The sequence below is a fragment of the Cuculus canorus genome, chromosome 4 (assembly GCF_017976375.1).
Source record: "Cuculus canorus isolate bCucCan1 chromosome 4, bCucCan1.pri, whole genome shotgun sequence".
Lineage (NCBI taxonomy): Eukaryota > Metazoa > Chordata > Aves > Cuculiformes > Cuculidae > Cuculus > Cuculus canorus.
In genome coordinates this window covers 44,437,276-44,453,809 of record NC_071404.1, presented here as the reverse complement: position 1 = coordinate 44,453,809, position 16,534 = coordinate 44,437,276, and the positions used below count along the sequence as shown (strand labels likewise).

Here is a 16,534-nt window from a genome sequence, read left to right as displayed (position 1 = left end):
GGAAATATAGGGACATGGGTGGGAAAACTGGTAAAAACACAGCATCACTGAGAGAGCGAGGACACAGCATCTGTAGCAGTGGGTGCCAGTTGTCCTTCCACAGTGCAGGCAAGGGTCACAAAGGTCCTGCCCACTGGCAGTAGCCCAGCCTCCCTCCCCAAATCCCTGTCCGGAATCTGCCATTGCCATTTTCAGCACCAAAGATGAGAGGCCTTCTTCCCCTACAGTCTGGTGGGAAACTTCCCTCCACATCTCACTTCCTCCATCACCCACAGAAGTTAGATGTTGTGACCAAGTAGTCAAAATCTAGTATTTGTATTGACTTGCTGTTTTTTATTTAAGTAGCATTGAAGTGAACATCTTTCCTTTACATAGTAATTAAGAAGTTAAGGATAAAATACTGCTCTGCAGGGTGCCACAGGGAGAATGTGTGGAAGTTTAAGAAAATAACACTGCCTTCAAGACTATGAGAAATAAAACAAGCTCTGAGTGCCTTTTTTTCAAAAGTACAAATATAAGACATCTGACTTCTGTTCTTTAGCTTTTGGCAAATGTAGTCAGCTGAACTGTTTCTCTTTTTTTCAGAGAGATGATGAATAATTCTCTTGCTCGTTTGCCTGATAAACCTCTGTGCCAATACATGCCAAGACTAAACTGGCTGTAAGTCTGCCTTATTTCACTAGAAAAATGCTATTTTATTGTGTTTGTATGGCACTTATACACCACTTCTTCTAAGGGGGTGCTGGATTTTACAGAATGCCTGCTGGGCCACTGCAGGGTTAACAATCTAAAGTCATCAATTAAGTGTGCAGAAATATTCCATGTCTGGTCGCTACTCTTTCACGTGCAATTATGAAGTTCCAGTGCTATTTTTCTTTGATTACCTTAGAATAACTACCTGAATTTATTTCAGTGATCGATGTTTTGTTTTTATACACCAGAGACTTTGAAGGCAACCATATCCATCATGTAGGAAACTTCACTTTCATCTCTTGCAACACCCTAACTGTACTGTAAGTAATAGAACATGCTAGCTAGCCAGAGTGAGATGTGCTTGTGCTGAACAGCCAAGAGATTCATTAGAGCTGATATATAGTTCATGAGTATCTTGGTTTTAAACCATAGCCATACAGAATAACCACTGTTTACATTTATAGCAAAGTTCAGCATTGATATATGCAACTAAATTTTACTGAAGTAATTGTGGCAGATATTAATATTTATACGTTTTCATTCTAACATTTTGCTTGGAAAAGGAGGCAAAATTCTATTTAAAAGCAGCAAACATACAAAATGCATAGCTTGATTCTTCATGTTAGAGGTTGATTGGCTGGTGGTTTGGCTGGTTCATTATTTCTAGAATCTTACCCAACGTTTCTCCAGTGATGATGTAATTATCTTCAGAAAATCCCTTCCACTTCTTGATTGATTAGTAGGCTCCATGGTACCTGCCACTTTCAATTTTTAACTCTTTTGCAGTACCCATACTCTTGGCTTTCTCTTTGCTTTTAAAATCCTTGTTCATTTAAGGAGCAGACTCGGGGCAGGTGAAATATGAGTTGCACAGCCATGTGCCTGTGTCCGAAATGTGGTGAGGTCACAAGCCTTCCATCCCACTTAATCTCTCTCCAGCCCTCAGTCAACTTACGCCAGCCTCCTATAGTGGTAGAGGTGGTGGGGTATATATATAGACACAAATATGTGTATATGTATGTGTATTTATATAGATATATACATATATGCAAATATATGTGTGCATATATATGTACGTGTATGTATATATGTACAAATACATGTGTGTATAGGCCACAAAACTTATTTATCAAATGGTAAAATTGTAAACTTCTAGATCTGATTACCTTGTTAACTGAATTGGGTAAGTATTTGAAGATGCAGAGAAAAGAGAATTTTTAAAGCTCATAAAATGTTTTCTCAAAAAACATACAGATGTTAAGAAGCAGCAACATAAGTTTATTTTATTCTTTCAGGGTGATAAGACAAAATAAAATCAGCTCTTTAAATGAAAACAGCTTTTCTTCTCTCCAGATGTTAGATGAACTGTGAGTAAATCTTTCACTTATACAAGTCACAATGTTTTATAATATATATTGCAAATATCATTTATCATTAATTCGTTTTCATATAACATGCTCTGAAGATAGCACTCATCCTGAGGTTTTCTTCTATATATTTAACAGCGAAGAGATAGTAGATTAAGTACCTACTCTGTATAAATAATACTGGGAGTTTTGCTCACAAGATCATTATGTTCCCTGAACAGGATACTATTTATTAATCTTACATCACCACAGTGCATGAATGTGCATGCCTTCAGTGTCTTTAAGACCAGTTTGCCGGTTTCCCTCAGACCGAGACCTTTACTCCTCTGTTCACATTTATTATGATTTATGTTTAGTGAAAATAAGGAGCAAGGTAGAGATAATTAAGGACTAGAAATAAGAATGTGCTGTTTAGCCTACGTGAAAGAATTCCCATCACAAAACACAATATGTTTAATTTATTTCCAAGCTTCTGTAACCCAAGTTAAGAGAACGTTGTTTTCTTTTTGCTGTAAATAAAATAATAATAAATTATGTATCTAATGGCATATCTGAACTAACTAGACAAAGGGAGATCTTATAAGTCTAGCTAAACACCTTGTTTTAACAGCATTTTTTTTACAGTCCAGGTTTCTGATAACCTGTGCAATAAAGAATATCTTATTTAGCAAACCATTTAAAACTATGTTTTGTAATTGCAAAACTGCTCAGTAAAATTGCTAAGCCTAGTAAGAACTTACTGTATTCTACCTGTGGCTGTTTCTGCAGAGATTTGTCTAGCAACAAGATTGAATCCCTTCCTGCGTATATATTTAAGGACCTAAAGGAGCTTTCCCAACTGTAAGGATCCTTTATTATTATTATTATTATTATTATTATTATTATTATTACTATTACTATTATCTGTATATTATTCATTTGATATGATGCTTTCAGTCATGACTGCTGGGAAAGAAAAGAGCACCTTTTTCTGTATGCATCATTTAAGCTCTACCTTAACAATACTTACACAAATGTAATTCTGCACAACATGGCTTTGTAAAATATGCGTATTTTTGCCTCCACTTCCCAAAAGAAAGCAAGTTTAAATTCTACCTTTTTCTAGATCTTTTTAATATATACAAAATGAGTTATGCTAGCTATATTGTGAGAAATGAATAATGTGATGGGAATGTTTAATGTAATATTGAGATGTGGCTCTAAAAATAAATTATAAGCACATAAGAGCATCATACAGATGCATAAGCATAAGGTATTATAAAACCAGAAAGATTGTCTTTTTTTTTCCATGATGCATATATAAGCTAATATCTCAAACGCTGTTTCTGGAAAGTCGCATTCTTACACAATCTGAAAGAGACGCTTAGTTACAAAATTGAAAACCACTCTGGAGGAGAGGAGGTACTAAGTGAAATGACTTATTTTTGTGTGTTTCCAGCATCCTTGGGATCCATCAAAATACACTGTACACGTGTGTACAATGCGTACAAATGCAACCGCATTTATTGAGTTTGCACATTTTAGTCACAATATCAAGATGAAAACATAAGGAAAAGTTATAGAGAGAAGAAAAAGGGGATGTACCTACAAACAGTCTTGCACAGAGTAGAGCATCTAATGCTAATGTCAATTTTTACATTCCACTGCCTTCGTCCCTTGAACCTATATGAATAATTACAAAAAATAGATTTTAGCAACTATCAAAATCAATTGTAATTTATTTCTAAATGCATGCAGTTCAGCTAGGTTCTTTTACTTGAAAGACAAGTCTGGGAAGTTTAATAACTAAATATTTCTATAGTCAAAACCTTTAAGCATCATGTGGGAGAAGGCAGTTGTGCCACACGTGTGCTTTTGTCTATGGCAACAGCACACTTGCGAAGCATCCGACTGCTCTTTCCACTGGCTTAGCAAACTGAATAACATTAACTGAATGTTACCATTTGCAGCTGGAACTAGTGATTGTACAAATCCTTCTTACAGGACGGGAAAAGAAAATGGGTTATGTGGTTTGACTTTACTTCTAGAAGAAGCTGTAAGGAAGATGTACAACGTTACTTATGTTTATGTTGTATTTACAGGAACCTTTCTTACAACCCCATCAAGAAAATACAAATAGACCAGTTTGATTTTATAACTAAACTCAAATCCCTGTAAGTGTCAAATTTTTATATTTTAGCTATATTTTCTTTGTGATTATGCACATCTCCTTCAGAAAGACATGATCCAGAATGTGTTTTGTAAGAAACTGCCCTTGAAATGGTTCATAGTTATGTTTATGATCTTCAACAATTAAAGCCTGGAAAATAATTACTAGCAATATGCAAAATTTCCTTCTTGAAAATGCCAGTTTCTAAATGGAAATTCTTCCAACAAAAAGAGATCACAAATTAAGATAGAGAAAGACACTGTCTTTTCTGCTGTTACAGAAGAAGATTAACGCAACCCTCATTTGACTTTACGCAAATTGTTCACAGGGCTGAAGGGTTGTACAATGTCCAATTGGGGCTATTAATGCCATGGGCAGGTATCGTTAAGGTATAAAAAGTTGGGAATTGTAAAGGAATTTGGTATACGTAGAAGTTTGGGTAAATATTTCCATTCTTACAGAATTTACTGCTATCATTATGAAAAGAATAATATAAAACAAGTATGATTCATCTGCCATCTCAGAGGGATGTGGGACCTTTAAAAATAACATTGAAGAGTTTAGGGGGAGTTTTCATGGGTGTACTAATCCAGCAGCTCTAACTTGAATTCTGACAGCAGAGCTTTTCCTAAAACTGTGCAATAGTGCAGTGCCAAAGCTGAAATTATCCATAGATAGATTTAAGTACATCTTCACAGGCCACTGCATATCTGCAATAACCAGCTTGGTAGAATACAGCATTGGCTCTTGTTGGTCATCATTTCACAATCATAGAACCATAGCACAGCGCAGGTTAGAAGGGATACTTAAAGGTCATCTAGTCCCACCCCTCTCCAACAAGCAAAGATATCTTTAACTAGATCAGGTTGCTCAGAGTCCCATCCAACTTGACCTTAAATGTTTCCAGGGATGGGCTATCAACCACCTCTGTGGGTAACCTGTTCCAAAGTTTCACCATTGTAAAAAAAAATCTCGTTATATCTAGTCTAAATATACTCCCTTTTAGTTTAAAGCCATTAACCCTTGTCCTATTACTAAAGCTTCTACTAAAAATAGATCCAAAAAGATATATTTCCTTGGGGAAGAGCATGGTGAGTATTTATGATTTGACTCCTGAGATGTAGGCAGCAACGCACGTGTCTTTGTTGATAATTTCAGCTTCCTCACGGTGATTTGGAATCCAATGACCAAATTCAGCTGAATTTGGTTAATAACTAACAACCTGGAATTACTAAATCTATGCAAGTTTCATAAAAACTAGCAGCTGAGCACAGAAAAGAATAATTTGTTACCTCCATAACAGTTAGGCTACAGCATATACCTTATTCACTGTTTCACATCAAAGAACTCATGTAATTTAGTGATCGAGGTCTTCCATGTTTTTAAGTCAAAAAGTTCTTCAATTTTGAGATAGATCTACAGGAAAGTGTATATTTCAGCTGTTTGTAGAACACCAGTTCTCTCTTTGGCAGTTTGAAATAGTAAGGAAAATAGTAAGAAAGTAAGATTCATTGCAGTGCTAACACACTTCCATATTCAGTTTTCTTTCTTGTCTCCTAGTAAAACCACCCACCAGCCCACAGCATCTAACCAGTAGGACTGTTACTTTTCTCCACTCTTGCCTAAATGTGCTCAGAACTCACATGAATATTGCATTTAAAGTATGGAACAGTGAATTCAAATAAGGCTTCTCAAAAGGAGAGTGAAAGACCTCTGACTGGTTGCACATCTAACCAGTGGATGGAATGGACTGGAAGAATACAGAAACTGAAGTTCTGAAAGGGCTTCTTACACAGTTATACTTTTACTGATATAACACAGTAGGGGAAATAAAAGAGCTGCTTTCAATATATATTAAAAAAAACCAAAAGAAACCTAAAATAAGAACCTAAAATAAGAAAAAAAAATAAGAAAAAATAAGAAAAAAACTAAAATAAGAACAAATCTGTGTCACAAGGAATTCAGTGTTTCCCTTTACATGCCGTGTTCTGTGCCCCAGCTTCCTGCTGCTCTTGACACAACGAAGACTGAGTTCGTGCAACATTTTATTTGTCTAGCAAAGCAATCCCTGGGATAAAAGGCAGAAGGGATATGTAAAATATTGCTATTGGAACAAGTAATTGTTTTCCCAGAGATGGTGAAAGAACATCAGTGGAACAATACTTGGTAAGGGCAGCACAATAATCAGAGATTGCACTACTGAGAGCACTAAAGAGCCTCCTTTGTGATTTTGGAAGAAGAACAACAAGTTAATTAGAATTAACTGCAATTTATTTTATTCCACTTTAGCTTTACAGACTTTCCATTCAAGCTTCAAACAGATGACAGATTAGATGCAGTTAAAGTTCATCTCCAGTTTCCTATAATCACAGAAGCACAATTAAATGCTCATGAAGCTTGTGCTTTTGCTAGTAAGTTTCTATGGCCTTTTACTGACAGTATATTTTTTTACAGCAGCTTGGAGGGCATTGAAATTGCAAACATCCAGAGAAGAATGTTCAGACCTCTGAGAAACCTTTCCCACATGTAAGTAGATTATTCCAGTTTGCTTTATTTGGTATGAATTTTACAACTTACAGAACACTGGACAAGTGAAAACAAAAGTTTATGAAAAGCAGCATGTGAGAAGTTGACAAATCTCAACAGCTTTTAATTAATTATTCTTCTTTCAGAGTATGTTTTCTGAGTAGTTACTAGAGAGTTTTGATATTCTAGCAACCAAACTAGAACCATCTCTTACCTGTTTTTCTTTCTCACAACTAGATATTTTAAGAAATTCCAGTACTGTGGATATGCCCCCCATGTGCGCAGCTGTAAGCCCAATACTGATGGGATTTCATCTCTTGAGAATCTTTTAGCAAGCATCATACAAAGGGTTTTTGTCTGGGTTGTATCTGCCATCACCTGCTTTGGAAATATTTTTGTTATCTGCATGAGGCCTTACATCAGATCAGAGAATAAGCTTCACGCCATCTCAATAATGTCTCTCTGCTGTGAGTACTGCATGTGTAAAAGAATATTGGTTTAGTTTGCTCATAGCATGCATGATATTTGTTGTTATAATACAGTGATGTCTTTCCAGCACTGGATTAACTGAACTTATGTGCTGTTGCAAAAGACATTACAAAATGCTGTACCTTATGCACTAGGAGGTCTTTTTGAATGCTGCCTTTGGCAGCAGATAAATTCCAAAGGTTTCACATTCAATTTTAATGCTGCAGGTATTGTGTCAAGTTTCCACTTTCTTCAGCAAGAAGAAATAAAATTCCAAATTTTTCAAAGACCTATAAACCTCAATTTTACTACTTATTTTTGAGTAAACAGCAGTTTGCTCCATAACCTTCCCTGGCACTGAGGTCTGGCTGACATGTAGTTCCCTGGATCCTCCTTCCAGCCCTTCTCGTAGATGGGCATCACATTTGCTGATCTCCAGACAGCTGGGACCTCCCCGGTTAGCCAGGACTGCTGATAAATGATGGAAAGTGGCTTGGTGAGCACTTCTGCCAGTTTGCACATAAATATTGCGTTCAAGATAGTTATTCTATTTTTTACATAAGCAAAAGGTTATTGATGCAAATGTAGGAAATCAATACCCCCCAGCTCCCAAATATTCTGAATTAGGGGGTTTTATTTTAGTCCTAAAAGCAAGACAAGTTTATGGATTAACTATCTGGCATAGCAGTCACTGCAATCTTCTGTACCCTGTCTCAATACAGGAGTCCATATGTATTTCGCAATTGCAATTAGTTGCATTTTGAAAGCTAATTGTCAACAGCGTATAAAATGATTGTGATTTTTCTAATTACAGCATGTCAGTGATTTCGAAACTTTGTTGTTTCCATGGGAACAATATAAATACTACACAAAACATCCAGCAAAAATAGCTGAGAAGCCTTCAGCTCTGTATCAATAGCAGTTCTTCCTTTACCAGTCCTAGAAGACCATGCATGTCAGGTTTGAACTAGCATAAGGGGAACAACCCTAAACTTTGAATCCAGCAGATACTCTGCTCAAACCAAATTATCTTAAGCTAAATGTCAACATCAAAAGAATAAAACCTAATTGAAAAAGAGCTGCAAGACTATTTCTTGCACTAAACGAAGCCACATCTTTTTCTACTTGCAAAACAATTTTGTCTGAGCTTTGAAAAACCAGATTGGAAACAAAATGAAGCAGAGGCTGCCTGTCCAAATTTTTATTATTTTTTTTTAAATTATACTGCCTTAATTGTAATTCACAATACTATTCCAACCATAACATTGATTTCATATCTATGTATTAGCTGATTTACAAGTAGGTACTCCTGTATATGTGTGTATGTCTGATTTACAATATACATATACAGAGAGAATAGGAAATTCAGATGTGCAAATAATGATGTTAAGCACTGTGCCCACAGGTGCTGACTGTCTGATGGGAATATATTTATTTGTGATTGGAGCTTTTGATCTTAAGTATCGTGGAGAATACAACAAGCACGCTCAGTTGTGGATGGACAGTATTCATTGTCAATTGGTGGGATCGCTGGCTATTGTGTCTACAGAGGTGTCAGTCTTACTGTTGACTTACCTGACTTTGGAAAAATACATCTGCATAGTTTATCCTTTTAGGTGTTTGAAGCCCAGAAAACGCAGGACAATTTCCATTTTGGTTCTTATCTGGATAATTGGGTTTGCTGTTGCGTTTATCCCACTGAGCAATAAAGAATTTTTCAGGAACTACTATGGCACCAACGGCGTCTGTTTTCCTCTTCACTCAGAACAATCAGAAAGTTCAGGAAGTCAGATTTATTCTGTTGTCATTTTTTTAGGTAAGCTGCATTTCTTCATTATATACAATTAGAGCTGCAAATCAACTTAATTTTCAGACACCTAAGATAGATTTGCTGTGATGTTCACACCTTGTATTTAAATGCTCTAGTAAGCACTCTAAGACTTTCTCCAGCCTGAATATTTTACTGTACCAGATAGATACTTACATAACTTTAAAATGCATGAAGGGCTGAAAAACTGGAAAGAAACTAATGACAACTAAGTTTGTGAATGAACAGACTTTGTAGAGCAATTGATAAGTAGAGAACTACTTACTTTGGATCCAGTGACTGCCATTTGTCAGATGTCAATGCATGAAACAAATACTTGAACAGAGGCAAAAAGTCAGTGTTCAGGTGAAGACAAACCCAGATTTTCTAGCCATTTAATTCTATGGGACTGAAGTGACAGGGCCTGATCGACAGGCCTGAAATGATATGTATGACCCATGGATGGTTTTTATTCCATTGCTATGTGAGTTCCTCAGTCTGCAGCTTTCCACATCATTACCATCAATAAGAGTTGTACTGTGCAATTTCTAATACGTAGGAGTGTGAGGAAGTGTTTCATTATCAGTAGAATTGTGCTGTGTGAAAGAGAGAGGAGCTCGACAGGAATGTTGTGTTTCTACAGCTCCCGAGCTTAAAGATAAGAAATATCCAGCTGCTTACTCCTCTCCTCTCCTGGGACCTTGGCCACATTCTAGGGAGGGGGGGGGGGGGAGGGGTCGGTCAGTAAGCAGCCAGGGCCAGACTCCACTTTTTGGGGTGATGCAATTTGTTTGATGGTATAAAAGCTAAGCCCCTTGCAGCGAGGGCTGGGAGACATCAGTCACAGGTGGATGGACCACATGATTTCCCAATTGCCTCTCCAAATCCACACTGCGATAAAGAGAGCCCCCCCGCGACTGCGGATTTGGATGACATTAAAGCAATTGGCGATGTATTTCTTTTAACCACTGACTTTTTGTCTTACAGTAATGATTAGACACATTGCCTTTACAAGCTGTTACTGTTAACTCGTGATCGATCACTACCAATCATTTGTCTTCCTTCTCATTGTAATAACTTGTGTAAGATTTTGATTGCACAAAGTTTGGGCCTTTATGATTTTTAATAAGGGCTCCCGAGTATTACACAATTTGGGACTCTTACGATGCTTTATTTTTCTATGAGTTCCTTGATTTTAGAGAGTATTTGAGAGTTTGGGGACTTTTATGATGATTTTGCTAAAAGCCCCTTTTGAGGTAAAATAGCAACTAAGAGTTTAGGTGAAATAATTTTACTTTAATACCCAGCCTGAAAATAGGTGATGTGGATTTGTCATTATGCTGTTAAATTATGATTAATTTTAACTTCTTAAACAGGTGTAAACTTGGCAGCTTTTATCATCATTGTGTTTTCCTATGGGAGTATGTTCTACAGTGTTCACCAAACAGCTATTACGGCTACTGAAATTAGGAATCATATTAAAAAAGAGATGATCCTTGCTAAACGTTTTTTCTTCATCGTATTTACTGATGCACTATGTTGGATACCCATTTTTATTTTGAAACTCCTCTCTTTACTTCAAGTAGAAATACCAGGTACGTCCTTTCTTTTGTGTTTCAACTGTGTTTGTATGAAGTGTTGTTACTAATTCCAAAGAAAGAGTTTCATATATTGAACTATATTACTGTAACGAACTTTATTATCTATATATATACAAAATATAATGAACTATATAGTTTTACCATTGAACTATCTTAGTATCATCACCAAACATTAGTTACCTTTGTGTCAAAAAAAACCCCAAATTTCAAATAATTCATCTGTCTCCATAGAATATCTATAAAACATACAAAATGTATTTGAAAGCAAAGGCAGAATTGCATTGGCTTTTCTCATCTAATGGCTTTTACTAGTTCTGTTGCCTAAATATGGCTCAGGGCAATACAGTGGTTTTTACATTGATTTAATAATATAATTGTTAATCTGAAAAAAATTTCTTATATAAGCTGGTACTTACAGTTCAAAAGATGAAGTTACATAAAGCTCTGCTTATCTTCTTCATGGTATGAATATATTCCCATGTAAAAATAGCATAACCTAAAAGATTAATAATTTCACCTTATTTTTTTCCTTCTCTTTGCAATACCAGTACATGGCAGAAAAAAGAGCTTCTTTATGTAGGGCTTGTAAACCCTCTTGGAAAGAACATGTGGACATGAACAGTTCCATCAGCAATAGTGGATTCAGACTCAACGTCACAATAGAACATTGGCGAGAAAACATTTTAGCTCAGAGACTTTGATATGCTGACCAGGAGTGTTGGGAGTCACCTTTTCAAAGTTTTTATTTATGTTTCAAATATCTGGAAGTTATGCTGATTATATCAAATAATTTAAGCTATTTTAAATTTTCTATAATGCTTCTTGCTGAAGTCATCAAACTACATAAGAAATCTTAAACAAAATACTGTGAAAAGTAGAAGCAGATGTACTCTGAGTCAAGAAAACTTGAAGGAATCTTGCTGAACCGCAGAGTCATCTTGAGTTCAGCAAATGAATGTTCTGCATTAGATAAACCAGATCAAACAGTAATTACTCTTTTCATAAAATTAAAGACATTGCAAAGAGTTGTCAAAGTTTACAGAAGTTTTAAACCCCATTTGAGAGTATTTCTGTTTCTTTGGGGATACACTGTGACAGCTTCTGAACTACTGCTTGTTTCCAAAACTGCAGAATACCGTTACAGGCATCAATAGGAATGTATTGATATCGCAACAAAGTCGTAAACCCCGAGGTGGGGGAAGGGAGAGCAAATAAAGCTTTCTGTACTGCTTGGAACCGTTTATAATTGTTTTATAAATAAAACAGCGCAATGGAGTGCACCCACTAACATCTTTCAGCACTTTAATCCTGTCCCTTCACCTGCCCCTCAGGTAACAGATAAATTATCTCCCAAACAGTAAAAGTGAGAAAGGGATGCTGTAAAAACGCACACAGATTACTATCTCGACAGGAGAGCAGGAAGTCTTCAGAAAGGAAGATGGTGTGAACATGGAAACTCTTACCTCACAGGGCAAGAAGGAGATAATGAGAATGTGTACAATATCTTTTGTTGAGGGAAGAATGCAGAAGTCCTGGTGCAGAGGAAAAAAGAAGCCTTTGAGGGGACATGGGGACTGGAGATTGCTTCGTAGGAGGATATCCTTAGGATTGGATGTCACTAGCCACGGGAAAGGGATGGGAAACAGATCACATGAAGGAAGAGACAGGGAGCAAAGCAGAGACAAAGAGTGTATTGAGGCAAGGAAATAGGGTGCAGCCAGAACAAGAAGCGTGTCAGGGTAAACTGGGAGCTGTGGTTCAGAAAAGGAAGGGGGATAAATGGAGCTACTAGGAGAGTAGAAAATGTCAGGCTTTGCAGGGAGTACTGGAAACAGATGGAGGTAAGAGGGCAGTGTAAGCACAACAGTGAGAAGAAAAAGTACCTCTTTCCACGTGAGCATGCATGACCACCCCTCTCAACAGGAAGCTGTGCTGCACAGTCATCGAGTGCTTGTATTAATTAATGCGTACAAATGCTGGAATACATATTACAGCTTCCTTTCTTTTTCCCTCCCTAAGGTACCATAACTTCTTGGGTGGTGATTTTTATACTGCCAATAAATAGTGCTTTGAATCCTCTTCTCTACACTTTGACTACACGACCTTTCAAAGAAATGATTCATCAGGTTTGGCATAATTACAGACAAAGAAGATCCAAAAAAGGTAAAGGCAGTCAGAAAACGTACGGTCCATCATTCATTTGGGTAGAGATGTGGCCAATGCATGAAAACACGCCAAAGCTAACGAAGCCTGTGCTTTGTACAGACTCTTCTGACGCTTCAGTGACAACACAGTCAACAAGACTAAATTCATACACATAAATACATTTTGAATCTTCACAGTGACATCTGCACTGTTAGCTTCACATCTGTGGGCTTACTGCTTTACAGCAATGAGGAAAAGGAGACAGGTATGGCACCTGGGCTCACGTGAACCAAAGCAGGAAGAAAAGGGAGCAGTATGTCTATTTGCAGGTAGAACTGACATAAGAATGATTTTACCATCTCACAATGGTACCAGATATTTTATCAAGTCGTCCTAGATCAGAATGAGAAGTCAGGTGTTTGGGTTTTTCCCTCAGAAGCCAGGAGTGTGGCAAAAAAAAAAAAGAATTGTCATTTAAAACATTTCATCTCCAAAACAGATTGTTTCAAAACCATCTGTCTTTGGGGGGGGGGGGGAAGTTACTTTCATTAAATTTGTTTTTAAAAAATTCCCCATTTCAACAGCTGAATTTCTTTAAGAGCTTATCCGTTTACTTATAAAGAATTTTTCTCCCCAAAATTTCTGACTGGCTCTATTTAGGCTACATCAGCTCTGAAAAGCTTTAGGGAGTAACAGCCCTAAGAAAAATATTTGAATTTCATAAACTGACCAGTTTATTTTATTTGTGAAAGCCAAACAAGTGAAGATTTAAAAATTTACCAACTATCTTTCTCATATAAATCAATCCTTAAATTGTAATGATTGTTCTAATTCAGAACGGAAGAAAGAGTGAAAGAAAGGAAGGAAGAATAAAGGAAGGAAGGAAAGAAAGAGAAAAAGGCAAGGAGAAAAAGGAAGGAAGGAGAAAACGGGAGGAAGGAGAAAACGGGAGGGAAGGAAGGAGGGTTTTATCTCAACTGAGTGTCCCCCAGCTATAGCTGGTTGAAGTTCTCCCTTCAGAAGAACATCCTTCCCTGGAAAGATTGGATTGAGCATACCAACATCTTGATGCTGCTCCTTTCCCGTTTCTTGAAGGGCACCACAGTTAGGTCCCCACAGCTTGCAGACTTCAACAAATTTCAGTATTGAGATATCTGTCTCTGTACATGGAATAATGGGAGATGGCCAAATAGAAAACTCTCATACTTAATCGGTGTCATGACATCTGCATTTTAGTCACCTTGTGTATCTGACTGGATACATTACAGTGAAAATAATTAAAGAACCACAGCCATTCAGCACTTTTGGGGGCATTATTTTACTTCCCAGCATTACAAGGGTAAAAAAAAATATCCCATTTGAAATAATCCTCTAGAGGCAGTTCCTTCATATGTACTTACTGAAGAGAATCTTTTCCATTATACTACCATTTCCAATTATTACAACTAGTTGTCTTGGTACCATGCTCGCAGTTCAATGGCCTATAAGCCCACAAAGATAAAAGAAATGTCTTTTGCATTAATGATTTGAAGCTTTTTAAAATGAAGTTAAAAGATACTTCCAGTGTTTGCACTTAACTTCTTAATGGCGTAAGAAGTAGAATTGAAAAAAAGTGTGACTCACACTTCAATTGTTTACAGAATTTTGGATTGAAATAGAAGATTGTTAAGCATCTTGTTTCCACTAGTCTATGGTTTATTAAAATAAAAATTTATCTGCTGAACAAAACGACTTCTTTTCCAAGTTGCTTAGCAACATTTTAGGGTGCGGGATCAAAAACAGCTAAGTGACATCCTGCCACATGGACTGCCTTTAGGTGGGGCAATTAAAACTCAATTTAATAGAACTTGCATATGCTGAGAGGCTAAGCCTTCTCAATGACTACAACTGCTAGGCAAGGATGTCTGTCCTTACCATTACTTCTGTTTTTTACTTAAGTTGATTAGGGATATTTTCAATGTCACTTTTGTTTCGATGCGAAACACAAGAATATTCATTACTTCAGATTTTTTTTGGTAATATCTTTATTGTTTTGATAAGAAAACTACAGTATGTCTTTTAAAAAGTTGTGCTACCAGTAAAAATAAGGCTGAATAATAAATCATGGTATGGCCATGTTCTCCTGCAGCCTCCCATTGCATTTCAATGTTGCTTCTATCACATTGCTCTGGGAAAGGTAGAGGAGTTTCAGAACAGCTCTTTATTACGGATTAGCAATCTTTCAGATCAAAGGTTCCGTTAACAGTAAGCTCTAGCCAGACTAACCAGTAACTGCTTAAGGCAAAGACCTAAAATAGGAGCAAATACTTGGAAAGCTCTAACGTGCTTCCTGAGAGATGGGAGAATGCATTTCAGAGAAGCTTTTACTTACAAATCAAAATAGACCATCCTATCAGTAAATAATGCTGTTAAACTCCTACCATACAGTGATACATAGTCCATCATAAGGCACTTTATTACAGCAAAAGATAGGGTAAAATTCTTTGTTTATTACAACAAAAGATATGGTAAAACTGTTTGCATGAATCAAACATCTTGCAACCCCCTCCCGCAGTTCTATGGAAATATATCACAATATCGCTAAAAATAGTAAGGCTTGGGATGTGGGACTTATCTGAAGTTCGTAAATAAACTGCAAGTTGCCGTCTCTATCCTCAACATGAAGAAAAAAAGAGTGCATATAGACAAACTAGTTAGTTCAGCGAGTTTCTCTGGAGCTGGCAGGGTTTCCGCTGGCGACAGCTCTTTAAAAGGCGGGCTGAAGATGCCTCCTGGCAGGACATCACTTCCTCACCAGCCCTAGAGGTTTCCCACACACCCACCACACCAGGGCGATTATTTCACGCGTGAGGTCTGCCGAGCTGCCGCGTCTGAGTCACGCCTGATGCCCCGAAACAAAAGTTATTTCGCTCGGTGACTTACACGACAACATCCAGGCGGGTCGGCGTTCCTGAGGACGATGAGGGAGAGCACAAATCCGCGTAAAGGCGCGGGGGGCTCAGCCGCTGGGTTTGAGTGATTCGTACCCCTCCCGGAGCAGGTCCCGCCACGCCCTCAGGAACCGAGCGTTCTCCGAGCACTTGCTGGCGAGCTCCTCCACCTGCGCCGACACGGCCCACGTCGCCTCCAGCAGCTTAGACAGCGAGCAGGCGGCCTGCAAGGGCGGCAGAGACCTTCGGGTCGCCCGGGCCCGTGAGGCGGCCCCGACAACCCCCCAACCCCCTCTCCGCACCGCCTGCACTTACGTCGCCGATCTGCGTCTCCACCGCCTCCAGCTGCTCCCGCGTGCCGCCCGTGGGCTGCGAGCCCTCGCTCCTGCGCCGGGGCCTGCGGGGAGAGGTGCCCGGAGAGACTCTGGTCAGCGCGGCGGGAGGGAGCGAGCCCGCCTCGGCCATGGCCCGCGCGGCACGGCCCGCCCTGAGCCCCGCCGCCGTGCGCTAAGCCCCACCCACTCTGATTCCCGCTCGCTGGGTGCCGAGCCCCGCCCATCGAGCTTGGAGACCTGCCCATCGAGCTTGGACACCCGGCCAATCCATGGCGAGCCCCGCCTATCCTGTGCTAAGCCCCGCCCACCTCGTGCCCAGCCCCTCTGGCCCTGAGCCCCGCCCGACAGGCTCACCGCGCACCGAGCCCCGCCCACGGCGCGTGCGGCTGAGGCGCTGGTGCAGCAGTGCACGCCGGGAGTTGTAGTCTTTTCAGCCGCGGCACCTCTACGGCCGCCATCCGCGCCGCCTCACCGCAGGCAGCCCGGCCCCGCGAGGGGAGGTGGGAGGGGGCT

General features: G+C 38.8%; 2 protein-coding genes across 7 annotated transcripts in view; one reads left to right on the top strand and one right to left on the bottom strand.

The window, feature by feature from the left end:
• RXFP1 (relaxin family peptide receptor 1) overlaps positions 1–12,940 on the top strand; it is a 51,191-nt gene extending 38,251 nt beyond the window's left edge. For 2 of the 6 annotated variants that reach the window (XM_054065813.1, XM_054065811.1), the window contains 10 exons: positions 586–660; positions 942–1,013; positions 1,989–2,060; positions 2,829–2,900; positions 4,142–4,213; positions 6,664–6,735; positions 6,973–7,202; positions 8,609–9,019; positions 10,387–10,605; positions 12,631–12,940. In XM_054065813.1, coding sequence (XP_053921788.1) covers positions 586–660; positions 942–1,013; positions 1,989–2,060; positions 2,829–2,900; positions 4,142–4,213; positions 6,664–6,735; positions 6,973–7,202; positions 8,609–9,019; positions 10,387–10,605; positions 12,631–12,932 — 1,597 coding nt within the window. In that variant the 3' untranslated portion in view covers positions 12,933–12,940. Of the gene's footprint in view, positions 1–585; positions 661–941; positions 1,014–1,988; positions 2,061–2,828; positions 2,901–4,141; positions 4,214–6,663; positions 6,736–6,972; positions 7,203–8,608; positions 9,020–10,386; positions 10,606–11,159; positions 12,135–12,630 lie in introns of those variants that run through there. The other 4 variants (XM_009558456.2, XM_054065814.1, XM_054065815.1 and 1 more) reach the window with 4 other exon arrangements.
• A 959-nt stretch (positions 12,941–13,899) lies between these two features.
• C4H4orf46 (chromosome 4 C4orf46 homolog) lies at positions 13,900–16,214 on the bottom strand. Its single transcript, XM_054065817.1, has 2 exons — positions 16,002–16,214; positions 13,900–15,910 (listed from the first exon to the last, which is right to left on the bottom strand). The coding sequence occupies exons 1-2, from the start codon at positions 16,149–16,151 to the stop codon at positions 15,755–15,757; spliced, it is 306 nt and encodes a 101-aa protein (XP_053921792.1). The 5' UTR covers positions 16,152–16,214; the 3' UTR covers positions 13,900–15,754.
• Between the last annotated feature and the right edge of the window lie 320 nt (positions 16,215–16,534).